Below are 12,335 nucleotides of genomic sequence, written 5' to 3' on the forward strand. Positions count from 1 at the left end.
TGTTTGAAACTTTAATTAGATCATCTCCCTGGAGATGTGACTTGATCAAGAATGGTTCTTGGACTTCTGGAGAAGATGGCGGCTTAGTAAGACACGCGGGTCTTAGTTCCTCCTCCAGAACAGCTACTAGAGGAGTAGAAATGATACAGAATAGCTCCCGGAGCCACGACAGAGATCAAGAAGACAGCGTACCCCATTCTGGAACAGCTGACTGGCTGGGAGAACCCGCTCCGGTGAGATCGCCGAGAGGCGTGGGCTTCCCCAGGCCGGGGTGGCAAGTGGCCGGAGTCCCTCCCTTCCTCCCTCCCAGGCGAGCTGGGAGAATTGGACAGGCGGTCCCCTCAAGCTGCGGCGGCTGGCGCCCCCCCACGCACGGCCCCCCGGACCAACTGGGAGAATTGAATCAGAGATCCCCAGGCTGTGGAGAATGGTGACGGGGTCCCTTCCAAACACGTGGCCTCCCGGTCCAGCTGGGAACGGTGCACTCTCCCGGGCCGCGGCAGTTGGCGCCCTCCCGCCACGCTTGGCGCCCCGGGCCGGCTAGGAGATTCGGACGGGCGCTCTCCCAGGCTGCAGCGGCCGGCGACCGTACCCGCGTTTGGATCCCCGGGCCGACTGGCACTCTTCCAAGCTGCTTCGGCTGGTGAACCTCCCCCACGGCGAAAGTTTTCCAAAGTTAAAGGACCCACAGCACCTTTTACTGGTGGGACCCGCAGACAAATGAGTGCCACGAGCGACACCTATGGGGCAGGATAAGAAAAACAGAACCCAGAGATTTCACAGAAAAATCTTTCAACCTCTTGGGTCCAACACCCATGGAAATCTGACTAAATGCCCACACGCCAGCAGAAGATAACGGATCACACTCAGAAAATTGAAAATATGGCCCAGTCAAAGGAACAAACCAATAGTTCAAATGAGATACAGGAGCTGAGACAACTAAGGCTGAATATACGAACAGAAATGGAAAACCTGTTCAAAAACAAAATCGATAAACTGAGGGAGGACATGAAGAAGACATGGGCTGAACAAAAAGAAGAAATAGAAAAACTGAAAAAACAAATCACAGAACTTATGGAAGTGAAGGATAAAGTAGAAAAGATGGAAAAAACAATGGATACTTACAATGATAGATTTAAAGAGACAAGATAGAATTAGTGATTTGGAGGATGGAACATCTGAATTCCAAAAAGAAACAGAAACTATAGGGAAAAGAATGGAAAAATTTGAACAGGGGATCAGGGAACTGAAGGACAATATGCAGCGCACAAATATACGTGTTGTGGGTGTCCAGAAGGAGAAGAGAAGGGAAAAGGAGGAGAAAAATTAATGGAAGAAATTATCACTGAAAACTTCCCAACTCTTATGAAAGACCTAAAATTACAGATCCAAGGAGTGCAGCGCACTCCAAAGAGAATAGACCCAAATAGGTGTTCTCCAAGACACTTACTAGTTAGAATGTCAGAGGTCAAAGAGAAAGAGAGGATCTTGAAAGCAGCAAGAGAAAAACAATCCATCACATAAAGGGAAACCCAATAAGACTATGTGTAGATTTCTCAGCAGAAACCATGGAAGCTAGAGGACAGTGGGATGATATATTTTAATTACTAAAAGAGAAAAACTGCCAACCAAGACTTCTATATCCAGCAAAATTGTCCTTCAAAAATGAGGGAGAAATTAAAACATTCTCAGACAAAAAGTCACTGAGAGAATTTGTGACCAAGAGACCAGCTCTGCAAGAAATACTAAAGGGAGCACTAGAGTCAGATAAGAAAAGACAGAAGAGAGAGGTATGGAGAAGAGTGTAGAAAGAAGGAAAATCAGATATGATGTATATAATACAAAAGGCAAAATGGTAGAGGAAAATATTATCCAAACAGTAATAACACTAAATGTCAATGGACTGAATTCCCCAATCAAAAGACATAGACTGGCAGAATGGATTAAAAAACAGGATCCTTCTATATGCTGTCTACAGGAAACACATCTTAGACCCAAAGATAAACATAGGTTGAAAGTGAAAGGTTGCGAAAAAGATATTTCATGCAAATAACAACCAGAAAAGAGCAGGAGTAGCTATACTAATATCCAACAAATTAGACTTCAAATGTAAAACAGTTAAAAGAGGCAAAGAAGGATACTATCTAGTAATAAAAGGAACAATTCAACAAGAAGACATAACAATCATAAATATTTATGCACCGAACCGGAATGCCCCTAATTACGTGAGGAATACACTGCAAAGACTGAAAAGGGAAATAGACACATCTACCATAATAGTTGGAGACTTCAATTCCCCACTCTCATCAATGGACAGAACATCCAGACAGAGGATCAATAAAGAAATAGAGAATCTGAATATTACTATAAATGAGCTAGACTTAACAGACATTTATAGGACATTACATCCCACAACAGCAGAATACACCTTTTTCTCAAGTGCTCATGGATCATTCTCAAAGATAGACCATATGCTGGGTCACAAAGCAAGTCTTAACAAATTTAAAAAGATTGAAATCATACACAACACCTTCTTGGATCATAAAGGAATGAAGTTGGAAATCAATAATAGGCGGAGTGCCAGAAAATTCACAAATATGTGGAGGCTCAACAACACACTCTTAAACAACGAGTGGGTCAAAGAAGAAATTGCAAGAGAAATTAGTAAATACCTCGAGGCGAATGAAAATGAAAACACAACATATCAAAACTTATGGGACGCAGCAAGGGCAGTGCTAAGAGGGAAATTTATTGCCCTATATGCCTATATCAGAAAAGAAGAAAAGGCAAAAATGCAGGAATTAACTGTCCACTTGGAAGAACTGGAGAAAGAACAGCAAACTAATCCCAAAGCAAGCAAAAGGAAAGAAATAACAAAGATTAGAGCAGAAATAAATGAAATTGAAAACATGAAAACAATAGAGAAAATCAGTAAGACCAGAAGTTGGTTCTCTGAGAAAATCAATAAGATTGATGGGCCCTTAGCAAGATTGACAAAAAGAAGAAGAGAGAGGATGCAAATAAATAAGATCAGAAATGGAAGAGGAGACATAACTGCTGACCTCACAGAAATAAAGGAGGTAATAACAGGATACTATGAACAACTTTATGCTAATAAATACAACAATTTAGATGAAATGGACGGGTTCCTGGAAAGACATGAACAACCAACTTTGACTCAAGAAGAAATAGATGACCTCAACAACCAATCACATGTAAAGAAATTGAATTAGTCATTCAAAAGCTTCCAAAAAGAAAAATCCAGGACCAGACGGCTTCACATGTGAATTCTATCAAACATTCCAGAAAGAATTAGTACCAACTCTGCTCAAACTCTTCAAAAAAATTGAAGTGGAGGGAAAACTACCTAATTCATTCTATGATGCCAACATCACCCTCATACCAAAACCAGGCAAAGATATTACAAAAACAGAAAACTACAGACCAATATCTCTAATGAATATAGATGCAAAAATCCTCAATAAAATTCTAGCAAATCGTATCCAACAACACATTAAAAGAATTATACATCATGACCAAGTAGGATTCATCCCAGGTATACAAGGATGGTTCAACATAAAATCAATTAATGTAATACACCATATCAACAAATCAAAGCAGAAAAATCACATGATCATCTCAATTGATGCAGAGAAGGCATTTGACAAGATTCAACATCCTTTCCTGTTGAAAACACTTCGAAGGATAGGAATACAAGGGAACTTCCTTAAAATGATAGGGGGAATATATGAAAAACCCACAGTTAATATCATCCTCAATGGGGAAAAATTGAAAACTTTCCCCCTAAGATCAGGAACAAGATAAGGATGTCCATTATCACCACTATTATTCAACATCGTGTTGGAGGTTCTAGCCAGAGCAATTAGACAAGAAAAAGAAATACAAGGCATCAAAATTGGAAAGGAAGAAGTAAAACTATCACTGTTTGCAGATGATATGATACTATACGTCGAAAACCCGGAAAAATCCACAACAAAACTACTAGAGCTAATAAATGAGTACAGCAAAGTAGCAGGTTACAAGATCAACATTCAAAAATCTGTAGCATTTCTATACATTAGTAATGAACAAGCTGAGGGGGAAATCAAGAGACGAATTCCATTTACAATTGCAACTAAAAGAATAAAATACCTAGGAATAAATTTAACTAAAGAGACAAAAGACCTACACAAAGAAAACTACAAAACACTGTTAAAAGAAATCACAGAAGACCTAAATAGATGGAAGGGCATACCGTGTTCATGGATTGGAAGACTGAATATAGTTAAGATATCAATCCTACCTAAATTGATTTACAAATTCAATGCAATACCAATCAAAATCCCAACAGCTTATTTTTCAGAAATAGAAAAACCAATAAGCAAATTTATCTGGAAGGGCAGGGTGCCCCAAATTGGTAAAAATATCTTGAGGAAAAAAAACGAAGCTGGAGGTCTCGCGCTGCTGGACTTTAAGGCATATTATGAAGCCACAGTGGTCAAAACAGCATGGTATTGGCATAAAGATAGATATATCGACCAATGGAATTGAATAGAGTGCTCAGATATAGACCCTCTCATCTATGGACATTTGATCTTTGATAAGGCAGTCAAGCCAACTCACCTGGGACAGAACAGTCTCTTCAATAAATGGTGCCTAGAGAACTGGATATCCATATGCAAAAGAATGAAAGAAGACCCGTATCTCACACCCTATACAAAAGTTAACTCAAAATGGATCAAAGATCTAAACATTAGGTCTAAGACCATAACACATTTAGAGGGAAATCTAGGGAGATATCTTATGAAACTTACAGTTAGAGGCGGTTTTATGGACCTTAAACCTAAAGCAAGAGCTCTGAAGAAAGAAAGAAAGAAATGGGAGCTCCTCAAAATTAAACACTTTTGTGCATCAAAGAACTTCATCAAGAAAGTAGAAAGACAGCCTACACAATGGGAGACAATATTTGGAAATGACATATCAGATAAAGATCTAGTATCCAGAATTTATAAAGAGATTGTCCAACTCAACAACAAAAAGACAGCCAATCCAGTTACAAAATGGGAAAAAAACTTGAACAGACACCTCTCAGAAGAGGAAATACAAATGGCCAAAAGGCACAGAAGAGATGCTCAATGTCCCTGGCCATTAGAGAAATGCAAATCAAAACCACAATGAGATATCATCTCACACCCACCAGAATGGCCATTATCAACAAAACAGAAAATGACAAGTGCTGGAGAGGATGCGGAGAAAGAGGCACACTTATCCACTGTTGGTGGGAATGTCAAATGGTGCAACCACTGTGGAAGGCAGTTTGGCAGTTCCTCAAAAAGCTGAAGATAGAATTGCCATACGACCCAGCAATACCATTGCTAGGTATCCACTCAAAGACTTAAGGGCAAAGACACAAACGGACATTTGCACACCAGTGTTTATAGCAGCGTTATTTACAATTGCCAAGAGATGGAAACAGCCAAAATGTCCATCAACAGATGAGTGCCTAAACAAACTGTGGTATATACATACGATGGAATATTATGCAGCCTTAAGACAGAAGAAACTTATGAAGCATGTAATAACATGCATGGACCTAGAGAACATTATGCTGAGTGAGACTAGCCAAAAACTAAAGGACAAATACTGTATGGTCCCACTGATGTGAACCGACATTAGTGAATAAACTTGGAATATGTCATTGGTAACAGAGACCATCAGGAGTTAGAAACAGGGTAAGATAATGGGTAATTGGAGCTGAAGGGATACAGACTGTGCAACAGGACTAGATACAAAAACTCAAAAATGCACAACACAATAATACCTAATTGTAAAGTAATCATGTTAAAACACTGAATGAAGCTGCATCTGAGCTATAGGTTTTGTTTTTTTTTTGTCTGTCTGTTTATTTGTCTTTTTTTTTCTTTTTCCTTTTTTTTTTACTATTATTATTTTTATTTTTTTCTCTACATTAACATTCTATATCTTTTTCTGTTGTTTTGCTAGCTCTTTTCCTAAATCGATGTAAATGTACTAAGAAGAGATGATCATGCATCTATGTGATGATGTTAAGAATTAGTGATTGCATATGTAGAATGGAATGATTTCTAAATGTTTGGTTAATTTCTTTTTTTTTCTTTAATAAAAAAAAATGGTTGTTGAGCTGGATTAGGTGGAGATGTGTCTCCTCCCATTCTAAGTGGGTCTTAATTACTTTACTCGAATCCTATAAAATGAAGAAACGTTTTGGAGAAAGAGGAAGATTCTAAGAGAGCAGAATAATGCAGCCACGAGAAGCAGAGTCCACCAGCAAGTGACCTTTGGAGATGAAGAGGGAAAATGCCTCCTGGGGAGCTTCATGAAACAGGAAGCCAGGAGAAAAAGCTGGCTTTTCCTCAGATGATGCCATGTTCACCACCTGCCTTTCCAGATGAGAGAGAAACCCTGACTCTGTTTGCCATGTGCCATCTCACTTGAAAGAGAAACCCTGAACTTCATCGTCTTTCTTGAACCAAGGTATATCTCCCTGGATGCCTTGGATTGGACATTTCTATAGACTCGCTTTATTTGGGACACTTTCTCGGCCTTAGAACTATAAACTAGCATCTTATTCAATTTCCCATTTTAAAAGCCATTCTGTTTCTGGTATATTGCATTGTCGCAGCTAGCAAACTAGAACACCATGTGACAAGCTAAGGACCAAGGATTGCCAACAGCTAGCCCCAGAATTTCCATAGTCTTTGGGGAAAAAGCATCACCACCTTGATTTGGACTTTATTCCTAACCTTGAAACTATGAGCCATTAAATTCCCATTGTTTAACCTGACCCATTTCTTGGTATTTGCTTGAGCACCCAGGGAAACTAGAACAAAGAGGATTTAGAAAAATATGAACACTCGTTTATTGCTGATGGGAATGTAAAGTGATGCAGCCACTGTGCAAAGTTAAATATAGAATTAACATGTGACCAAGCAATCCCATCTCTTGGTATATACCCAAAAAAATTGAAAGCAGGGCGGGCCACGGTGGCTCAGCAGGTAAGAGTGCTTGCCTGCCATGCCCAAGGACCCGGGTTCGATTCCCAGTGCCTGCCCATGTTAAAAAAAAAATTGAAAGCAGGGGCTTGAACAGACCACCCACCAATGTTCATAGTAGCATTATTTACAATTTCCAAATGATGGAGGCAACCCAAGTGTTAATCAACTGATAGATAAATAAAATGTGTATATATGTATATGTACAGTGGAATATTAATAAGCCTTAGGAAGGAATGAAGTTTTGATATGTGTGAAAATATGGGGGAACCTTGAAGTCATGTTGAATGACATAAGCCATACCCAGTAGGACAAATCTTGTGTGATCTCACTAATATGAAATAGAGTATGCAAATTCATAGAGTCAGAATCTAGACTCTAGGTTGCTAGGGGATGAAGTAGGAGTGGAAATAGGAAGTTAATGCTTAACTTGTACAGTATTTCTATCTGGATCATGGAAAAGTTTTGTTAACAAGTAGTGGTGGTGGTAGCTCAACAGTGTGACCATAATTAACAGCGCCAAATTATAAATTTGAATGTGGTTAACAGGGAAAATTCTACATTGTACATGTTAAAAGAATAAAAATAATAAAAAGAAATCCATGGGGTGGTGCAACACAGTGAACCCAAAGTAAACCATGGGCTATAGTTAATCATATAATTATAAAAATATGCTTTCATCAATTATAACAAATGTAACACAAATGCAAGTTGTTAATAGGGTGGTATGAGGACCCTGTATTTTGCATGGTTTTTCTGTACACTCACAACTTCTTTAATAAAAAAATAAAAGTTAAATGTACTGCTAAATTCTGAATATAATATTTAATGCATAAATCCTACCAAAACAACTGTTGAACTTGATGAAATTATAAAATTAGCTTTTTAAAATAATCTATATCTTTCTTTTTCTGATTTAGATGTTTCAGATGGATAGTAGTGAAGTACTCTCTCTTCCAGAACTTTCTCAGAACAGTCTCAAAGCACCAGTACTTCAGGTAAGTACCCATTTACTGTATTAACTATATCAAAAGTATACTGGGTGGGGCATGTGGCTCAGCAGGCAGAGTTCTCACCTGCCATGCCGTAGACCCAGGTTCGATTCCCAGTACCTGCCCATGCAAAAGGGAAAAAAAAAAAGTGTACATTGTCTCTCTATAAAAATATTGTATAATATCCTTATTCCTTTTCTCATTTACCAGTGTATTGTGAACAACCTTCCTTGTCAATTTATGTAGATCTGTTACGTCCTTGTTAGTAGCTATATAATATTCCATTGTATGAATATACTATAATATAATTTGTGAATTTTTGTGAATTACTGATGATAAATAATTTTTGGTATTACAGATAGTTCTGCTGGGCATACTCTTGTACATATATCTTTATACCTTTTTTTTTTTGCATGGGCAGGCACTGGGAATTGAACCCCGGTCTCCTCCATGGCAGGCAGAGGTTTTGCCTGCCAAGCCACTGTGGCCTGCCCTCTATACTTTTGTGTAGTAGCAACTGTAGGATACATTTCTGGAAGTAAATTTTGACAATTGCTTTTGTTTATTCTAACAATGGTATATAAATCTTTATAATTTTATAAAATGGCACTGTGTCTTATAATAATAGACTCTACACTGATAATTATCTGTCTTCAAAAGATCCCAATAGATATATAGTATAAATGTCATAGTGGTGGAAACTGTTCATGTTTTCTCAAAAAATAGTTTAAAATTTTCCTATCTGTGATCCACCAGGAGTGAGAAAAGTGGGAATGCATGGAGGGAAAGTATGGTAAATTAGATTTGAAAGAAGATTTGTCATGAGTTTATAATTATTGAAATTGAGTGGTGGGTGCATGAGATTTTTTATATTCTCTCTTAATTTATATGCATTTTACATTCTCCATAATAAAAGCTTAAAAATAAATTATACTGTTTTACCCACAGAAGGAAATTTTGATGCTAATTCCAAACCAGAATGCTCTTCTGAAGGACTTGGATGTTCTTCATAATTCATCCCAGATGAAGGACGTACTAACTTTCATTGAAGAAGCCTATAAGCGACTGGATGCCTCTTAACAAGTTTTTATATGAGATTGTTTCATATTAATTTAAACTTTATGAATTTATTAAACTGTTACCCTGCAAATGATATTTCAGAGACTCAGGCTTCTGTGGGAATTACTGTCCCTTAATTACATGCACTTTAAAATTAGCCTGTGCAGATATACCATAAGCATCTTGTGTAGTCCTGGAGTTTAGCAACTGGCAAGCCTGGTAAATCACATCTATTATACTGCTGCATCTCTGGTTATTTCCCTGGAACCAGAAAAGAAGAACTGCCACAATCTGTTAGTTAATAATGGCTGACTGAAAGTCATTTATTGCTTAGTGTAGATAAGGTGTGAAACTATGAGTTAATATACGTAAAGTCTTTGCATGATATCTGGTACCTAGTTTGCTCTCACTAGTATCATTTACCTGATATCTTACAGTTTGTTGTCTGGTCATCTAGATGTTGAGAAATCCCCAAATGCCTTTAATATTCTTCAGAACTCCCTAATCTTTTTGTAGTAGTTGATATTTGAGAGGTGCCTTTCACTGTGATGGTAGCATCAACGTTGTATTTTTTTTATTGCATTAGTGAATATATGTTGAATTTACTTTCCATTGTGATCAAAGGATGCTTTTATTTCAGAAAACTATTAAAAAGGAATTCCTAAGCAAGCTTATTCTCTTTAGTGACCCCTTTAAACAAATATCAAGCAAAAAACCCTTCTTTCTAAACCATGTTTTCCTCATTGTGATAAGCATCTGTATATGTGTAACTAAATTATCACTCAACTATATAAAAAAAAACTAATTCTAACCAATTATAGTCTATTGCCTGAGTTACTTTTATCTATTTGTAAAATAAAATTACTACATTTCATTATTTTTCTGTCTAACCTAGAATATTTTGTCAGTTAATTTAGAAAATGACATAATTCTTTCAATACCCGCCAGGCAAAAACCACTAGAAATAGAAACACACCTGAGCTAAGCAAGTTGTGTTTAGTGCTCATTGCCACAAAAGAGACCACAGGCCATGTGGTGGATCAGTAAAGGATGAAAGCAATGTCCTTTTAGGAAATAATGGGAAAGGGTTTGGGAGAGAAAGAAAGTCTTCAGAAAAGCAAATCTATAATGTAGCAAAAGAAAGAAAGAAAGAAAAACGACAACATTGTGTATGGTTTGAAGAACCATGAAAGAAAGAGGATCCATATCTCACACCCTATACAAAAATTAACTCAAAGTGAATCAAAGACCTGGACGTTTGAGATAAGATCATAAAACTTTTAGAAGAAAATGTAGGGAAAATATCTTACAAACCTTGCAATAGGAGGTAGTTTCCTAGACTTTACACCTAAAGCACGAGCATTGAAAAAAGAAATAGATAAATGGGATCACCTCAAAATTTAACACTTTTGTGCATCAAAGAACTTTGTCAGGAAAGTAAAAAGGCTGCCTACACAATGGGAGACAATATTTGGAAACCACATTTCAGATGATTTCAGATCCAAAGTAAATAAAGAGATTCTTCCACTCAAAAACAGAAAGACAACCTAATTATAAAATGGGCAAAACATGAACAGATACTTCTCAGAAGAGGAAATACAAACGGCTAAAAGGCATATGAAAAGATGCTCAACTTCATGGGCTATTAGGGAAATACAAATCAAAACCACAAGGAGATATCTTTGACACCAGCTAGGATGTCCATTGTCAAAAAAAAAAAAAACTCTCAAGTGCTGCAGAGGATGTGAAGAAAGAACCTCACTTATCCACTGTTGGTGGGAATGTAAAATGGTATAACCACTCTGGAAGGCAGTTTGGTGGTTCCTCAGGAAGCTAAGTATAAATTGCCTTGTGATCCATATTCCTGGGTGTATATTCAGAGGAACTGAAGGCAAGGACACAAGCGGGTATTTGCACACTGATGTTTATAGCAGCATTATTTACAATTGCCAGGAAATGGAAACAGCCCAAATGTCCATCAATGGACAAGTGGCTAAACAAGCTAGTGTATACATACAATGGAATATTATGCAGCTGTAAGACAGAATAAAGCCATGAACGTGGATTAACTTTGAGGACATTATGCTGAGTGAAATTAGCCAGAAATGAAAGGAAAAATACTGTGTGGCCTCACTAATATGAACTAACATTAATGAGTGAACTTGGAGCATTGGAGTTAAGAACACAGATTATTAGGTAATAATAGGGTAGAGATTGGACATTTGCCACTGAAGGGATACAGATTGTGCAACAAGACTGATTGTAAAAATTCAGAAATGGTTAGCACAATACTACCTGATTGTAGCACACCAATATAAGTACACTCAATGTGTTAAGCCTGGAGAACAGGACCGCTTCCCCCCATGACGTGACCTGGCAAATATTTCAAACAGCTCTCCCACCCTGGCCTGCACCTTTTCACACTTTAGCAACTGCTCTCTTATAATAATCCCCCTTACTTAACCTCCACCCTCCAGCAGAAGACAATTACAACCCTGCATGCTTCAGGCAGCAGTTAAATTTTAATTTTACCAGTGAAGCACTGACTCCTAACCTAACCCCCTAATTCTGAAAACTAGGTAATAGAACCTTACCTAACTCTTGCCCCCAACCCCCCAACCTAATCCTGAAAGCTAGACAATAGACTTACCTAACCCTTGCCATAAAATCCCCACCCAACCTTAAGCCATAAAAACCTTATCCCCTGCCACCTGGGGATGGCCATTTCTCTCTTAAAACGCTGCCCGGGCGGCTCTGTTTCTCCCTAAAATAAAGCCTTTGCCTGAGCTCCTCGTCTCATGTTATTCCTGGTGAGTTTGCTTTTCATCATGAAGTTGAATGTGAGTATGATTGAGGGAGAAGGGCAGGGGGCATGTGTGAAACCAGAAGAAAAGATAAAGGATAAAGTCTGAGACAATATAACTTAGGAATGCCTAGAGTGGACAATGATGGTGAATAAATGTACAAATAAAAAATTGTTTTGATATGAGGGATAACAAATGAATGTCAACATTGCAAGGTGTTGAAAATGGATGGTATACAGGAAAAAGTACAATCAATGCAAGCTAAGATCTATAGTCAGCAGTAACACTGTATTACACTTCCACTGAATGTAACAAAGGCATTATGCCAAAACTAAATGTCAACAGGCGGGAGGCATAGGGGAGGGGTATGCATTCTTTATGGAAGAAAGTAAAATGTCTTCATGTAGATTATGGTGGTGAAGCATGTTTATTAACTTAGGTTGGATTGT

General features: G+C 37.9%; 1 protein-coding gene across 7 annotated transcripts in view; it reads left to right on the plus strand.

The window, feature by feature from the left end:
- The window catches only part of CENPQ (centromere protein Q), a 38,695-nt gene extending 29,519 nt beyond the window's left edge, over positions 1-9,176 (plus strand). For all 7 annotated transcript variants that reach the window (XM_077162029.1, XM_077162024.1, XM_077162023.1 and 4 more), the window contains 2 exons: positions 7,952-8,029; positions 8,972-9,176. In XM_077162029.1, the coding sequence (XP_077018144.1) occupies positions 7,952-8,029; positions 8,972-9,103 (210 nt within the window). In that variant the 3' untranslated portion in view covers positions 9,104-9,176. The remainder of the gene's footprint in view (positions 1-7,951; positions 8,030-8,971) is intronic.
- Positions 9,177-12,335: the final 3,159 nt, after the last annotated feature.

This window comes from Tamandua tetradactyla, chromosome 5, assembly GCF_023851605.1.
Source record: "Tamandua tetradactyla isolate mTamTet1 chromosome 5, mTamTet1.pri, whole genome shotgun sequence".
In the NCBI taxonomy this organism is placed as follows: Eukaryota; Metazoa; Chordata; class Mammalia; order Pilosa; family Myrmecophagidae; genus Tamandua; species Tamandua tetradactyla.